At 44.2% G+C, this 18,277-nt stretch overlaps 1 protein-coding gene across 1 annotated transcript in view; it reads left to right on the forward strand.

The window, feature by feature from the left end:
- Nucleotides 1-3,492: 3,492 nt before the first annotated feature.
- Nucleotides 3,493-18,277, forward strand: part of LOC140396399 (thioredoxin reductase 1, cytoplasmic-like) — a 52,222-nt gene continuing 37,437 nt past the window's right edge. The window contains exons 1-2 of the mRNA XM_072484988.1: nucleotides 3,493-3,798; nucleotides 15,626-15,748. Of these exons, the coding sequence (XP_072341089.1) occupies nucleotides 15,662-15,748 (87 nt within the window). The 5' untranslated portion in view covers nucleotides 3,493-3,798; nucleotides 15,626-15,661. The remainder of the gene's footprint in view (nucleotides 3,799-15,625; nucleotides 15,749-18,277) is intronic.

Below are 18,277 nucleotides of genomic sequence, written 5' to 3' on the forward strand. Positions count from 1 at the left end.
GGCTGGTGTGTGTGGGAAGTGAAGTGTGTCTATGGGCTGCAGCTTGTCAGCCTCCTGAGTGTCAATCGCGAATCCGTTGAAACCCGCATTTGTTCCCATTGGGATCAATTGTGTTCCATGTGGCGCCGGTGGTAGCCCCTCAACTGTCATTGAATTGGTCCAGGTATAGCACCAGTTTTGCTGTCGTGGAAGTCCACGAATCCTGTCCCGGCATCAACACTTAGTCTCAGGAAGCGAGAATGCAGCAATAGAGTTTTCAACAGTAATAATTCTGTGCGCTGAAGGCGGTGAATAAACATTTATCGCCCCCAAGGCATTTCTCTTTGCAGTCAGACTCAAGTAGAGCGGGAGGTGTCAAAGATTTCAACAGAAGAGGTAAGTTTGAAAGAAGCTTTTTAAAGTAGGTAGATGTAGCAGGTAGCAGGTGTTGGGTTTGCGGAGATAGTTTCAGAAAACCTAAGACTCGACCACTGGCTGTTATGGACTGAGAAGAGAGAACGAGGAACATAGCTAGAAGAGGGGTGATTATGACCAGCAACCTCGGGTTAGCGAGCCCTGCAGAGATTTTACAACAAAAACTTTATCGAGCAATTAGGAAGTGTCCCCCAGGCACTTTAGAGGGGCCAAATCAGATGGAAATTAGAACTCAGCCAAAGAAGGGTAGGTGTTTGGTCAAAGAGTTAAGTTTTAAGTTGGAGTTTAATGGAAAAGAGCATGCTGGAGAGACAGAAGGGATGAGGAGGGAATTCCAGAGTTTTGGACTCTGAAGCTCACTTTGAAGCACAGCATCACTGACATTAATGAACGGGAGGAGTGTGTGGAGTCTGCCTGTTCTCCCCGTAGATTTCCTCCGGGTGCTCCGGTTTACTCCCACAGTCCAAAGATGCGCAGGTTAGGTGGCTGGCCACGCTAAATTGCCCTTTAGTGTCCAAAAAAGGTTTGGTGGGGTTGCTGGGTTACGGGATAGGATGTAGGTGTGGCCTTAAGTAGGGTACTCTTTCCAAGAGCCGGTGCAGAAATGATGGGCCGAATGGCCTCCTTCTGCACTGTAAATTCTATTTAAAAAAATGAACGGAAGGAGCTCGCTCAAAATGGCAACAGCTTGTCGTTGGTTTACGTTTTGAGTCACGTCTATACTGATGAGGCAGAGCAGTGCCATGAGAAGGAAAGGAAGCAAATCCTGTTCTTTGGATCCCACTACCTCATGTGAGGCCCTGCTCCATGTGCCCAAAGGGTCGAGAATCGGCCGGTTCAGTCACGTGAAGACCAATGCCAGAAATTCATGGCCCTGAGTAGATGCCACCTTCGAATTGAGGGCAACCACTGCCATGGTAACATTTTATGAACATATTTTGTGGGGTTTTTTAACCCTCATTACATTAAAAATTCAGCTGTCTGGGAAATGGAGCCTGCATGTCTACTAAACTCAATTGTGTGACACACTGAAGTGCCGTATAATTCTGAATATCCAGCTGAACATGGGAACTCCACAATACAGGTCTGAGGGCTCAATGCGTCAAACTTTGACTGACAAAAAGCAAAACCAACAGTCCATTGCAATACTGAGGGAGCGCTGCACTGTCAGACATGCTGTCTTTCAGATCAGGCCTTAAACTGAGGCCCCATCTGCCTGCTCGGTTGGATGTAAAAGAACACACAGCACTATTTCAAAGCAGATGGGCTAGTCAAATAGGCAGAACAGTGGCAAATGGAACTTAAAATTGAAAAATGTGAGATGATGCATTTTGCGAGGATTAAGACAAGGGAATACACAATGAACAGTTGGACACTAGGAAATACAGAGGACCATGAGGGATCTTGGGGTGAATGCCCAAAGATCCCTGAAGGCAGCAGGCCAGGTAGATAAGATGGTTAAGAAGGCATACGGGATACATGCCTTTATTAGCTGAGGCATAGAATATAAGAGTAGGGAGGTCATGATGGAGCTGTATAAAACGCTCCGTAGGCCACAGCTAGAGTATTGTGTGCAGTTCCAATCACCACACTATAGGAAGGATGTGATTGCATTAGAAAGGATGCAGAGGAGATTCACCAGGATGCTGCCTGGGCTGTAGAATTTCAGCTATGAAGAGGGGTTGATTAGGTTTAGGTTGTTTTCCTTGAGAAGGCTGAGAGGAGACTTCATTGAGGTATACAAAATTATGAGGGATATAGATAGAATAAATGGAAAGAAACCTTTCCCCTTAGTAGAAGGGTCAATAACCAGGGCCATAGATTTATGGCAAGGGGCAGGAGATTTAGAGGGGATTTGAGGAAAACCTTTTTCACCCAGAGGGTAGTGGGAATCTGAAACTCACTGCCTGAAAGGAGTGGTAGAGGCAGGAACCCGTACATCATTTAAGAAGCATTTAGACGAGCACTTGAAACGCCACAGCACCAAGGCTACGGACCAAATGCTGGAAAATGGGATTTTGCCAAACAAAGCAGAGGGCAGCAGAAACTTGTCAAACGTCAAATCAAAATGTCGATAAAGCAATATAGCCTGGCGAATCGTACCATCTCCGAATTGTGGTCAAAGCCCTCGCTGCGGGTTGCTGCGACACACCTTTCACCTCCTTGCCCGGTGCCCACCAGGCACGGAAGGCCTCGAGGGTGCCGGTGGACACCACCTGCTCCCTTTTTAGGGACTCCCGCCGCAAACATTGCCATGGAAGCGGGGCATGCTGTCCGATCCACTGCCTGGACCTGTAGCTGATCAGTTTTGCCAGGTCCAGGAGCAGGTTCATAGAATCATAGAATTTACAGTGCAGAAGGAGGCCATTCGGCCCATCGAGTCTGCACCGGCCCTTACAAAGAGCACCCTACTGAAGCCCACGTATCTACCCTATCCCTGTAACCCAGTAACCCCCACTTAACATTTTTTGGACACTAAGGGCAATTTAGCATGGCCAATCCACCTAACCCGCACATTTTTGGACTGTGGGAGGAAACCGGAGCACCCGGAGGAAACCCACGCTACACGGGGAGAACGTGCAGACTCCACACAGACAGTGACCCAGCCGGGAATCGAACCTGGGACCCTGGAGCTGTGAAGCAACTGTGCTAACCACTATCGTGCTGCCCATGAGGAGGGTCCTCCGCCTACCCTATCCCTTTCCGCACTGGGTGCCCATAGATCAGGAGCTTGGGGCTGAAATGCAAACAAAACTTCAATAATAGGGTTGTCATTAAACTAAAAAGGGAGTGCAGCCTAAATCACGCAACATAGACATGGCTCATAGACATAGACCGCAAATATGGCAGGGTTCTTGGGAGTCCGTGAACCACCCTGCGTGCATCACCCTGCCCCCAAGTCCCCATGATTGAGGGGGGGTGGAGGGTGGACACACCTTCACAGAGGGACCTCCGCCGCCGGACGGCAACACGGCATGCCAAGGCGCGTCCGGGACGCCGGGCGAGGAGGTGAAAGGTGTCGCAGCAACCCGCAGCGAGGGCTTTGACTACAATTCGGAGATGGTACGATTTGCCAGGCTCTGTGAGGAATTCTGCTGACCTCATTTTTTTCACAAATTGCCAGTAACCTCAACAGTTAAATCTTATCCAGCCCCGAGCCAATCCGAGCAGGGGAAGAAACGAGCTCATAAGATCAGTCATCTGTGGAAGGTAAATGATGAGGGGCGGGAGGCTCCTCCTCGTGGTTGCGACATCAGGTTGAAGGAGGGTATAGGCTGCTGCCGCCTCTCTGTATTTCGTCAGTGGAAAGAGCGGCTCAGGAAGCAGTGAACAGACCAACAAAGGAGGGCGACTGGGCTAAATGTGCTGACTCGGAAGCAGCAGGTAGGAGCCACTCTTCTAAAAAAAAATAAGAGTCCAGGCTTTTGTGTTCAGGAATTGCTTGGTGCTGATCTCTAGAATATTGTTAAACTGTGTGTGTGTGGGGTTTTTTTTTTTTGCATTACCTTCTCCGGGAAAATGAGTGGACAAGCCTTTTTCAGAATGTTAACAAAGGCACAGCGGGCGATTGGGGAAAATGCCCGCGGAATTCCGAATCCCAATGTGTTTATCTCTGCTCACGGTCTGAGCTGAAGGTATGAGAGGGAAGGCGGGTAGCGAACCTCCTTCCACATTGGGTAGAACAAGGGGCAGAGAGCATTTTATCTCCAATCCTCACTGACCTGAGCAGGCTGTTTCTGTGACTCGAGAGGAATTAATGAGCTCCAGTACATCTTCCGGATTTAGCTGCTTTATTTTCTTCAGACCTCTTACTTTAACATCTCTCTTTAAAAAGAGAGACAATCCTACCCACTTGCTGTGAAACGTGCTCCCAACCTTTCAGCGTCGCAAACATAAAACTGATATTAGAATTGGGGTTATAAAGAAATAGTTTCAGACAGCGGATATTGTTTGGTGCAGCTTCATTGTGCAATGCAATTCCACAATGTAAAAGGAGAGCTGCTGGTGTCTCACTCGAGAAATCGTCACTTTGAGTATGACTCAGCAAAACCTAGCTGCAAAGCTGAAGGGAGGATGTGCAAGGCTGGAAGTGCTCACAAAGTAGACACTTGGGGGTGGCTGGAGCCCCCAGCTCCACTTGACAAGTGGGGCAACCCAAAGAATAGACTGTAGTGGTTCAAGAAGGCAGCTCCCCACCACTTCTCCAGGGCAATGGGGGGATTTCGAGCAAGAAATGCTTCACTAGCTGGCGTAGGAGCATTAAATGTTGGGGGATAATGACTTTTTTTTTTGAGGGGGAAAGAGATTAAAATGTAAATGTCACTACCGTTCCCAGAGGACCACAGGCTGCTCTCCTTGAGAGCTGACTGGTGTTGATTTCCCGGAGGGGCACCACACCTTGGGCAAGGGGGAAAGACTGAAGTGGCGGCACGGTAGCACAGTGGTTAGCACTGTTGCTTCACCGGTCCAGGGTCGATTCCTGGCTTGGGTCACTAACTGTGGAGTCTGCACGTTCTCCTGGTGCCTGTGTGGGTTTGCTCCGGTTTCCTTCCACAGTCCAAAGATGTGCAGATTGGGTGGATTGGTCATGATAAATTGCCCTTCGTGTCCAAAAAGGTTAGGTTGGGCTATGGGGATAGGGTGGAGTTGTGGGCTTACGTAAGGTGCTCTTTCCAAGGGCTGGTGCAGACTCAATGGGCCGAATGGCCTCCTTCTGGCGCCTGTTCGGGTAAGGTGGTACGGGAATTGAACCTGCGCTGTTGGCCTTGTTCTGCATTACAAACCTGCTGTCTTAATGGAGAAAAACAAATAACAGACCAGCACACGTTTTGCACCTTTCTCACCAACCCACCCTGACTTCAATGGGCTGAGCATAGGGAGGGATGTAAGAACGGGATGCTGACTTGCTGTCACCCATTCTGCACATTTGACACTGCCCTCCTGCACCCCTGAAGAGGCAATTTTGTTACCATCTCTGTAGACAGACCATTAATGGGAAGTTCTATGATTCATGAGTAACCTCAGTCAATACTGGAATTGAACCCACTCTGTCGGCATTGCTCTGCATCATGAACCAGCTGTCTGGTGTCAGCTGAGTTAACCAATTCCTAGTGTAAAGTAAAAGGTTAATGTCAGCTTGCATGCGAGGAAGAAAGAGGTCAGGTTTGCTTGCTGCAAATAAGAGTGAGGGGTTTGAGAAACTACTTCGGGAGAATAGACTAGCTCTCTCAATCCCATCTTTCTGCTCTTACTAACTCACTCCCGAAGACCAGACCTGACCACACAGCAAATAACCGGAGATACCGCGACACAACCTGTAGGAGAATTTTTTTTAATGGCCTCTCTCTTACAGTCATTCTGTCTGTGCATGTTCTCTGCAAGAGCAATTTAGGTGGTCTCACTTGCCCTCCCAATCCCTGTAACCCTGCAATTCTTTTACCCCTTCAGGTGCTCATCCAATTCCTTTTGAAAATTACACTTTAATCTGCTTCCTCCACACACTCGGGCACTTTGTTTCAATGGGGACAATTTATACCTGTCTCCAGCTGGATGTAATACGGATTTCACACACTGCTCACAACGAGTAATATTGGACAGTGTGTAAAATTGTATACACCTGATCCCAGTGAACTGGGTTAAAATTTCCCCCAATGAATTTAGATCCAGTTCTTGTCTTGCACATAAAGTAGAACTTTAATAATAATAATCTTTTATTGTCACAAGTATGAAGTTACTGGGAAAAGCCCCTAGTCGCCACATTCTGGCGCCTGTTCGGGTAAGGTGGTACGGGAATTGAACCTACGCTGTTGGCCTTGTTCTGCATTACAAACCTGCTGTCTTAATGGAGAAAAACAAATAACAGACCAGCGCACGTTTTGCACCTTTCTCACCAACCCACCCTGACTTCAATGGGCTGAGCATAGGGAGGGATGTAAGAACGGGATGCTGACTTGCTGTCACCCATTCTGCACATTTGACACTGCCCTCCTGCACCCCTGAAGAGGCAATTTTGTTACCATCTCTGTAGACAGACCATTAATGGGAAGTTCTAATATAAGTTCACGACTGGAAAGATTTGAAACTGTGTGACAAATGGATGTTTTTGTTGAAGTGAGATCACTATAAAGCTGCCTAGAGAGGCGGGAGAAGTGTGAAAAGAAGCAGAAAGAGTGCTGCTTAAGCACTTGCCACTGACTACCATTAGGCTATCTCTCCTGTCGACCAGTCACCCGCTCGTTTATTTCTCTGGTAACCGTCAGTTGTTGGAGACAATATTTTTGGTTTTGCTGCTAATCTGACAGGTGTATTTGAATCCGATGGCCTCCTGTAGGGGGAGAAAAGAGCTAACGTTTCGAATCCGGATGACCCTTTGTCAAAGCTCCGACAAAGCTTTGACAAAGGGTCATCTGGACTCAACGCTACTTTTTTCTCCCTACAGATGGTGCCAGATCTGCTGGGATTTTCCAGCATTTTCTCTCTTGGTTTCAGATTCCAACATCCGCAGTAATTTGCTTTTATCCAGGGTTTAATAAACCTGTTTATTGTTTTGCACCCTGTCTCTGTTTTGGTTTGTTTTATCTCCACAACATCTCTCTGGATTCCTATCTTATCATCCTGCTTTCTTGACCGGGGGTGGGGGGAACTTACCGACTGACTTCCTTTCAAAATTATGGCTGCAGGGGTTAATACCCTCAGAATTGCCTGCGTCTGTCTGTAGTCAACGTTTTTTGAAAAGTTTTGGATCTCTAGGTGCTCTTAAATCCACTCCCAGTAGTGACGTCTATTCCAATGATTCTTTCCACCCCAGCCATGTCAGGACAAGTCACTTGGAATTATGAGATGTCTCTTTCACTGCTTTCCTCCTGCATCTGGCTGTGGTGGATCACAAAGCCATGCTTCTGTCTGCTGACCACACAGGAACATTTGTCAGTGATAATGTTTTCGGCAGGGAAACCTGTAATCTGATCTCAAAGATGGCTTCTTCTGCTCTCTTCCCATGACAAATGAGAACTATATTGGCCATTAATCCAGTTACTAAAGGTAATTAACCTCTCGCAGCTTCCTTCCATTTTGAAAATAAATGGACAGTTGACGGCACAAATTGTTTATAACCTGACGCCTACTACAACACTGTTCTAGGATTTTGGGAGACTTGGTCCGTTTATGTGGCTGGCATTTTCTTAAGTGTTAAGCCCATCAAAGGGACACTTGTGTTGAAACGTTGCACCTTTTTCCAGTCGATCAATCTGAGCCTCCCATTGATCTCTAACAATTAAACCATCCAGACTTGCTGTGGGTTAGCTGTAAAACCAGTCCAATAACTCCTTTCATTTACCCTAAACTTAAAGCTTTAATATCAAAATAATCTTCAAACTTCAATAATGAAAAGCGTTCCACAGTGATTTGACTACTGTTTAATGTCAAGCTGAAGCATCTCCCCAGGCGATGATGCTTATAACCTCAAATAAAATTCCTGCTGCTGCAAAATTTCCATTAGAATCCAGCTGCTTCCTTGAACAGGATCAGAGTAACCTGATGAAAGCCTGGGAAACCATCACCTGCTAGAGCAGGGCACATGGGAGCTTTTCTCACCCAGCCACCACCACCTGAACCAAATTTAGGAAAACCTTTGAGGTCAGCTCTAGGTTTGTACTCTCTGAACAGATTGAACTTGTCAACGTAACTTTTTTTCTTCCCTGGCCCAGGCATGATTAGTTTCTCCAGTTGGAACATGCCATGACTGTCACGGTAGCACAGTGGCAAGCACTATTGTTTCACAGCACCAGGGTCCCAGGTTCGATTCCCGGCTTGGGTCATTGTCTTTACGGAGTCTGCACATTCTCCATGTCTGCGTGGGTTTCCCCCCACGAAGGTAATTTGACATTCTGAATTCTCCCTCGGTGTACCCGAACAGGCGCCAGTGTGGCGACTTGGGGATTTTCACAGTAACTTCATTGCAGTGTTAATGTAAACATACTTGTGACAATAAAGATTCTTATTATTAAACGAGGAGACTGTCAACAGCAAATCTCTACTGTTGAGAAAAATGTTCCCACAAATTTCATAGAATTTACAGTGCAGAAGGAGGCCATTCGGCCCATCGAGTCTGCACCGGCTCTTGGAAAGAGCACCCTACCCAACCGCACAACTCTACCCTATCCCCACAACCCAGTAACCCCACCCAACACTAAGGGCAGTTTTGGACACTAAGGGCAATTTAGCATGGCCAATCCACCTAACCTGCACATCTTTGGACTGTGGGAGGAAACTGGAGCACCCAGAGGAAACCCACGCACACACTGGGAGAACGTGCAGACTCCGCACAGACAGTGACCTAAGCCGGGAATTGAACCTGGGACCCTGGAGCTGTGAAGCAATTGTGCTAATCACTATGCTACCGTGCTGCCCGATTTAAGGGGCAATTTAGTGTGGCCAATCCACCTAACCTGCACATCATTGGGTTGTGGGGGTGAAACCCACGCAGACATGGGGAGAATGTGCAAACTCCATACGGACAGTGACCCAGGGCTGGGATTTGAACCCGGGTCCTCAGCGCCGTAGTCCCAGTGCTATCCACTGCACCCAGAGTTACATTTTTTTTTTGTGGCTTTGTTCTGTGCAGTTATGGTGGTGAGCGATCCTGATTACCTTGCTAAACTTGTTTTTTGGAATTTAGCAACTTATGTCAACAGGCTTGAGCCAAGTATTGTTATGGGCGAGGGTTTAGAGAACCCCAAAGTGTATCATGGCGTTCACCTGCCCCACAACTTTTAATAGATTGTGGTGTGGGGAGCACACGGCCCACTCTACAGGTGTGGTACAGCAGAAATGGAAAAGTATTTTATAAAGCAAAACAATGTTTATTCTGTGAACTCAAGTTAACCTTTTTAAAACGTACATTGAATATCTTAGCAACCATCAATTCAAATACAACCCCCAAGAAAAAAATAAAATAAACCATCAACTTCAAGATGGTTTCATTTTTCACCTTCTCACTATCCTTTAAGAAATGCACACAGTCAATATACTTTTTTGTTTCAAAAAACAACACCCGCAAACAGGTTATGATAATATAGTCCATTTTTTTGTTCTTCCCCCAACTGAAATCCTTCTCGATTGACAGTCTCTTTGAACAAGAAGGTCTCTGCACGATCCGTCCATTTCTCTACGCCTCGGCATGTCTCTTTAAAGTCAGATACTTCAGTTCAATCTGATCACAGAGTCCCTTGTAATTCTCCAACACGAGCATTGGTTATCACAGCTTTCAGGTAGTCAAATGCATGTTGAAACTCGCTGTCCACTGAAATTTTCGACGCTTCTTCAAGTCCATCAGTGGAGCAACCACACTACAAAACCTTTGCACAAATGTTCGATCAAATCCACCCATGCCAAGAAATCGCATTATTTCCCTTCGTCTTGAGGGTATCGGAAACTCCTCAAGGAAAGTGACTTGGGCTTTTCCAAATTCACTTTTGGCTAGGTTTACCACCAAACCCGCTTCCTGAAGTCGATCGAATAACTCCATTAGATGTTTTAAATGTTCTTTCCATGTCTGGCTGAAAATTACCAGATCGTCGATGTGTACCGCACAATTGGGTAATCCTGAAACGACTTTGTTAGTTAACCGTTGAAATGTGGCTGGGAACCTTTTCCAGTTTAGAAATAAAAGCCGATTGTCCCACTTTCTCAATGCAATTCTCCCCAAACATGGGGTAGGGTAAGAGTCTGTTCTTGTAACTGCATTAACCTTTCTATAGTCCACACACAACCGCTGGGTACCATCTGGTTTAGGCACCATCACCGTGGGTGAGCTCCATTGGCTGCAACCCACTTCAATTATGCCATTTTTAAGCATACTCTCAATCTCTTTGTTAACCTGTGCCAATTTTAAAGGGTTAAGTCTACATGGATGTTGCTTGATTGGAACAGAATTTCCCACATCTACATCATGTATAGCCATTTTAGTACTTCCCAATCTATCTCTACAAACTTGCCCATGTGATATCAATAACTCTTTCAGGTCAGTCCGTTTTCCCTCTGGAATGTAGCTCAACAATGTATCCCAATTTTTAAGAACATCCTCGTTTTCCAATTTAATTTGAGGTATGTCAAATTCAGTCATCTGGATTTGATTCGTCACTTTGAGTTAGAATCATTAAAACCTCCTCCTTTTTCTCCTTTCCTTTTAAGCATATTCACATGACACACTCGGTGAGCCTTCAATCTGGTGTCTTTACCACATAATTCACCTCACTTAATTTCCTTTCAATCTGATAAGGTCCACAAAACCTTGCTTTTAAAGGTTCACCTACTACTAAAACTTTATCTCCACTGGCAAAACTACGAGCTTTGGATTTTTTGTCTGCTACCTGTTTCATCACATCTTTGTGCAACTTTTAAATGTTGTCCAGCCAATTCACCTGCTCTATTTAATCGTTCCCTAAAATTTGACACGTAATCCAATAATGTAATTTCCGATTTCTCACTCACCAATTTTTCCTTAATCAATTTAAGTGGTCCTCTTACCTCATGACCAAAAATTAGTTCAAAAGGACTGAATTTGGTTGACTCATTAGGTGCATCCCTAATTACAAACAGTACAAATGGAATTCCTTTATCCCAATCCTCTGGATAATCGTGACAATAAGCCCTCAACATTGTCTTTAATGTCTGATGCCACCTTTCTTTAAAAAAAAATAAAAAAAATTTATTAAGAATTTTTAACAGAATTTTCAACCATATAAACCCCCCCCCCCCCCGGGTTGCCGCTGCTGCTGTCTGACCTTCTCTAGCGCTCCACGAGATAGTCTAGGAACGGTTGCCACCGCCTGTAGAACCCCTGCGCAGACCCCCTCAAGGCAAACTTTATCCTCTCCAACTTGATAAACCCTGCCATGTCATTTATCCAGGCTTCCACGCTGGGGGGCTTCGCCTCTTTCCACATTAACAAAATCCTACACTGGGCTACTAGGGACGCAAAGGCCAGAATGCCGGCCTCTTTCGACTCCTGCACTCCAGGCTCGTCCACTACTCCAAATAGTGCTAGCCCCCAGCTTGGTGATGCCACCTTTCTAACGCTCCCTGCGATTCTGGATGGTATGCAGTTGATTTAAATTGTTTTATTCCTAAGCTATCCATAACTTCTTTGAAAATCACATTGTCACAAGTAGACTTCAAATGAAGTTACTGTGAAAAGTCCCTTGAATAATCTTGAGATAAAATTTGATCTTCGATCCTTGATCCAATTGTATTTCTGTGGGTAATCGATATCTAGTAAAGAATTTAAGTAATTCCTCCACAATCTTTTTAGCTGTAATATTACATACTGGAATGACCTCTGGAAACCTAGTAGACACATCCATTATAGTCAAAAGACATTGATTCCCACTTTTCGTTTTAGGAAGCGGTTCTACGCAATCAATTAGGACCCTTGTAAAAGATTCCTCAAATGCTGGAATGGGTATTAAGGACGCTGGTTTTATCACTGCTTGAGGTTTCCCTATCACTTGACATGTGTGACATGATTGACAAAATGTAACTACATTTTTATGTAGTCCAGGCCAATAAAAATGTTTTTGTATTTTAGCTTGAGTTTTCCTTATTCCCAAATGACCTCCCACTGGTACCTCATGTGCAACTCGCAACACCTCCTTTCTGTACCCTACCGGCAATACTACTTGATGAACTTCTGCCCACTTTTCATTCGCCTGCATTTGTAAAGGTCTCCATTTTCTCATCAAGACATTACTTTTACGGTAATAACACTCTGGTATACACTCAGATTCCTCTTCCGTGTATGCTTTCCGATACATCCGTTTTATTTCTACATCTTTTTGTTGTAACTCTGCCAATTTTCCTGAACGAATAATATCCGCATCATCCTCCACCTGTCATTTTCTTACCATCTGATCAAAAATCGTTTCTGATAATTGCGCTTCAACTTTATCTTCACTCTTTGATTTCTCCTCTTGTCTTAACCTGTGACTTTGCGACCTTGTTCCTACACAATCCGGAAAAATCCCAGGATATTCATCCTTCAACATTTCAGTTGTCTGATTTTCCACTGGCTTATCAACTACAGTAGGCATCACTCCACCTGCGATCCAGCTATATCATTACCCAAGATAAACTATTCCTGGACAAGACAGTTTCTCTATTACTCCTATTATCACTTCACCACTCTTCACGGGACTTTCCAATCTTATCTTATATAATGGAACACTACTCCTCACCCTGAATTCCACATATTACCACCTTTTTCTGGCAATATTCTTCCCAAACTACATAACTCCTCATCTCTTACCATTAAAGATTGACTAGCTCCCGTATCTCTTAAAATTGTGACTTCTTTACCTACTGCTCCTGGTACACCCGAGTAAACTTTACCCACACAAGTAAATTCTTTAAAGAGATCTGACACCTTATCAATCACCTCTTGATCAGGCTGTACAATCTTTTGCACCTCCTTTGCTTCACTTGGGCTTTCCTTTACCACTTTAACAAACTCCACTGTCTTGTCCTGTTTTACCGCATCAGCCTTCCCAGTGCTTTTCTTCAACCACCAACACTGACTTTACATGGCCTAGTTTATTGCAGTGAAAACATTTGACATTTTTCATTTTCTACCCTCCTGGATTTCTTTTTTTAGTCTGAGGTACACTCTCCTTTATTATCTCCCATCAGATCATCTTTACCTTTACCACTTGAGTATTTCTCATGTCCCCAGTCTCTATCCTTCACAGGCTGAAACGGATGTTGGAAACCAAACTTTGATTTATGAACGAATTCGTAATCATCTGCCATTTCTGCTGCTAATCTTGCAGTTTTAACCCTCTGCTCTTCCACATGAGTTCTCACTACATCAGGAATTGAATTTTTAAACTCCTCAAAGTATAATTTCTCTGAGGGCTTCATACGTTTGGTCTATTTTCAAAGCCCTTATCCACCGATCAAAATTCCTCTGAACCTTTCAAACTCCATGTATGTTTGATCAAACTTTTTCCTTAAATTTCTAAACTTTTGTCTGTAGGCTTCAGGCACTAGTTCGTATGCACCTAAGATAGATTTTTTCACCACCTCATACGGCCCAGATACCTCTTCCGGTAATGATGCAAACACTTCACTCGCCCTACCTACCAGCTTTGTTTGAATCAGTAATACCCACATATCCTGTGGCCGTTTCATTTGATTAGCTACCTTCTCAAATTAAATGAAAAAGACTTCCACCTCCTTCTCATCAAACCGTGGCAATGCTTGGACATATTTAAATAGATCCCCATCAAGCTTTTGACTATGACCCTCTTTCTCACTATCATCCAACTGTACGTTTCCCTTTACGTCTGCCAATTTTAACTGACTGTCATGTTTCATAGCCATTTTCTGAAGTTCAAACTCTCTCTTTTTATCTGATCTGTATCTCCCTTTCTCTTTCTTTTTTTTGTTCTGCTAGGACTATTTTTTTTTTCTTCTTTCTTCTCTCTATCTCTTTTGTATTCAAGCTGCTTTAATTCTTTCTCATGTTCCATTTGTTTAAGTTGTAACTGAATTTTTGCCATTTCCAATGAGTCAAACTGTATCTCAGGCAACTTTAAATGCTTAGCCACCGCCATAATTACGTCATCTTTTCGCATCTTGTCAGGTAATGTTAACTTAATATTTTTGCCAACTCTAACAGTCTGCTTTTAGTCTGTGTCCGTATGGTACTGCGTGTGACCGTCTCCACCCCCAAAAACTTCAGAGCCTCTGAAAGGACCATTGTCCACAACACACACCCCACCTAAACTAGAATACCACACCTGAAAAGCAACCACAATATGCTCACCCCTCACTGTCTTTAAGTTCACTAAGTCAATCCAACAGATACTTTTATCCCCCTCGAGCCCCCAATTTGTTATGGGCCATGGTTTAGAGAACCCCAAAGTGTATTATGGAGTTCACCTGACCCATAACTTTTAATAGATTGTGGTATGGGGAGCACACGGCCCACTCTACAGTTGTGGTACAGCAGAAATGGAGAAGTATTTTTTAAATTTTAAAGCAAAACAATGTTTATTCTATGAACTGAAGTTAACCTTTTTTAAAACATACAGTGAACATCTTGGCAACTATCAATTGAAATACAACCCCCAAAGAATACAACACTAAGTAATCCTTAACTTCCAGAAGACAAAAGAAACACCTTTTAACAGAAGCACATCAGGTTTACATTCACTATTGAGAACAGTTAGAATTCTGAATTCACCAAATAATCAAAAAATAGTATTTTCATGGCAGAGTGAACAGCAGTACACCTGCTTTGTCTGGCTTCAGCTCCAACACTGAAAACAAAACTAAAACACACCCTGCAGCAAAAACCTAAAACAAAAGTCAAAAGCTGACTGACAGCCCAGCTCCACCCACACTCTGACATCACTGAAACACACATTTCTTAAACACCCATTTCTTAAAGGTACTCTCACATGACAGTATGGATTTGGGGAGAGGAGAAAAATACTGACAAAACCAGTGGAAAGAATACCGCTGAAGAGACAATTAAATTAGATTTTTTGAATGAAGGATTTGACTAATAAATGTTCAGATCATATTGCTTTTCATGTTTTCTAGCTTTGATTTTATTTTAAATGCAGCATTATAAGGGTCTATAAAATTCCTCACCGTTAGTCATGATTTCATGCAGTAATTCAATAGTGAAATGAGATCCTTGATCAGGAGATGTAACTGAGGTTGACAACTGCCTTTGTTTTTTAATGGCTTCCTGTTCAGAATAGACCAACAGAGTTGATGTTTGATTTGAGTTCTGTACAAGTTCTCACTGTTTTTGTTGAATTTCTTCTCCAACCCTTTTTTTTTCTGCTTTCTTTCCTACTTCCTCTCCCCCATACAGTTCATTCACGTTTTCTTTGCATTGTCTATCAACCACTTTTCTTAACTTTTTATTTGCTGCAAATCTTTGATTTTTACACTGGAGCACTTGAAGCAGCAAAATGTAAATGCAGCCTAGTTCCGCATATCTTTAACAAATTGGAAGGTCTTCATGCTGGGAGGAGGGACCCTCTAGTCTGCCTGGTTAGCTTTGAACTTGTTCTGTTCAAGCTTATTATTGGCACGAATGATCAAAGACCACATTTTCTTAAGAGCAAATGAATGAGAAATTGATTCCTGTGTTGTTGGAATGGGTTTTGTGTTCATTTCCATTTTGTCCCTCCTGTAGGTTCACCAAGAAGACTAGCTTGAACATTGGCTGGCAATGAATGAAGCCAGTGAATCGCAGGGGCCCTATGACTACGATTTGATCGTCATTGGAGGAGGCTCTGGTGGGCTAGCCGCTTCCAAGGTACAGTTTAGTGCAGTGGCCGTACAGAAATTACTACACTGAGTCCATCGCTATTGTGAATGAGATGTCTGACTGTTGAGAGTAAATCGAGGTGAATGATTCTGCATTGTATTCCTTCATGCACAGGATCACTGGGCTTGTGAAAAATCAAATCTCAGAAATAATTGTAAGGAAGAAATTTGTGGGCCATTACTCCATTATCTTTGAACAAAGTATAGCAACTTCAGGCCAACTAAACGATGAATTAAAAAAATTCTCTTTGCTTTTGGTGTGATCTCGAGAGAGATCTAGCTGAGAATTTGTTTTAAAAGTTCCACAAGATTTCACATTTTGAACGTTATTTTTCTGTACCCGCATTAAACAAAACAAAATGAGCACTACTAACTTTAAAAAAAAAAAAAAAAAAATTGAGTACCCAATTCATTTTTTCCAATTAAGGGGCAATTTAGCCTGATCAATCTACCCATCCTGCACATCTTTGGGTTGTGGGGGCGAAACCCATGCAAACACGGGGAGAATGTGCAAACTCCACACGGACAGTGACCCAGAGCCGGGATCGAACCTGGGACCTCGGCGCCGTGAGGCAGCAATGCTAACCACTGAGCCACCGTGCTGCCCTTGAGTACAACTAACTTAATGCTATTTCATAAACCTGTATTTTAATTCTGAAAATCTCAGGTCGCTTCCTTTCTACTCTTATTTACACTCAAGAGTTCTCATTTTACAGGATCTTGGCATTTCACTTGGGCCATACTACAGTCTGCTGCAGTTCTCCAGAATCCCCTTTCATTCTCCTAAGTGTTCCTGCTATTCTCTTGGATAGGGGTTTTTTGGGGTCCTTCCACCACCATTCAGCAGGAACTCTCCTTGAGCACCTCAGCTTTGTGGCACCTTAGCATGGGTGACACCATATTTTGGCTTGATGTTCTACTCTGCCTATGTATAACGTGTTACAGCTCTGTAAACCTGACTGGTGAGAAAATGCAAAGATGAGCTAAAATGCAATGGTACTTCAATGCAGCCCATCCTCGTGACAGTGAGGCAACCCTGGAATTTCCCAGAAAGACTACTTTTTCTTCCCAAATCTGTCCCTTTCTCTGAAAGGTACGTTAATATTTAAGACCCTTTTTACCTGTTGCTTTCCAACCTTTCTTTGATCTGGAAAGATACATGACTAATTTGTTTTATATTAAAAAAAAAAAAAAAAAAAAAAAATTAGTACCAAATTCACCTACCCTGCACATCTTTTTGGGTTGTGAGGGTGAGACCCATGCAGACACAGGGAGATAAATGAATAAATTGTATCTCTAATAGAACCAACTGCAATTTTACCAGACTTAATGGCAGGATTCTCTCAGCCTGGGGCTGGGACGGAGAATCCCCACCAATTGTGTCCTGTTGCCGGGACGCAATTCTCTGCAGAGCGGCTGTAACAAGAGACCCGAGTCCCGCCGGCGCCATTCTAACCTGCTCTTAGCTGGCGGGATCTCTGCGTGGAAGTGTCTGGGGGCGGCCTATGTGGCCTGGCCTGCAATCGGGGCCCACCGATCAGTGGGTCGGGCTGGGGGCCTCCTTTCTTCTGCGCCGGCCCCTGTCGCCCTACGTCATGTTGCGTCGGGGCCGGCGCGGAGAAGGGAGCCACTGCGCATGCGCACGTTGGTGCCAGTGGCACTGCACATGCGCGCACCCGGCGGCTTCCAGTCAATGCCGGGATCAGCATCACACCGCTCCAGTGCCGTGCTTGCCCCCTGGAGGGGCCAGAATTGCTGATCCTGAGGCAATGTATTTTTAAAAAATATATATATTTTTATTCTCCTTTTTCACATTTTTCTCCCAAATATACACCCACCAATAAATATGTCAATCCCCATGACAGCAACGATCCCATCCTCGCACCAACCCCCAAACATTAGCCCGCTTGTTTACATAAACAAATGACAAAAAGGAATCCGGGATTACCCATAGTCACCCTTAATACACACAACCCCCCTCCCATCCCCCCCCCCTACCCTAATGTTCGATGTTATCCATATGTTATCCGATGTGCATAATGAATAATGCCCATGACTTGTAGAACCCCTCCGTCCTTCCCCTCAGTTCAAACTTAACCTTCTCAAGAGTCAAGAATTGCTCACGCACATCTACTCCTACAAAGAATCGGCTCATCCTCGCCCCTGTGAGGTGTGCTCTGTATACCACCTTCAGCTGTATCAGCCCCAACCTCACACATAAGGTAGAGGCATTTACTCTCCGGAGCACCTCACACCAGTCCCCCTCCTCTATGACCTCCTCCAAATCTATCCCGAGGCAATGTTGACGCCGTCGAGAAACGCAACAGCATTTCTGATTGTGTCAACACTTAGCCTTAGGTAATCCCGCCCAATGGCTCCAAAGCTGAGAGAAGACCAAAATATTTGTTTTTTGCATCTTTTAATATAAACTCCTTTTAAATAAACATGGAGTATCTTTTGAATGATAATTATCTTGGTGACATTTACCAGTTTCTCAAACCCAGGTTTTCCCATTTAT

This window comes from Scyliorhinus torazame, chromosome 19 (genome assembly GCF_047496885.1).
Source record: "Scyliorhinus torazame isolate Kashiwa2021f chromosome 19, sScyTor2.1, whole genome shotgun sequence".
Taxonomy (NCBI): Eukaryota; Metazoa; Chordata; class Chondrichthyes; order Carcharhiniformes; family Scyliorhinidae; genus Scyliorhinus; species Scyliorhinus torazame.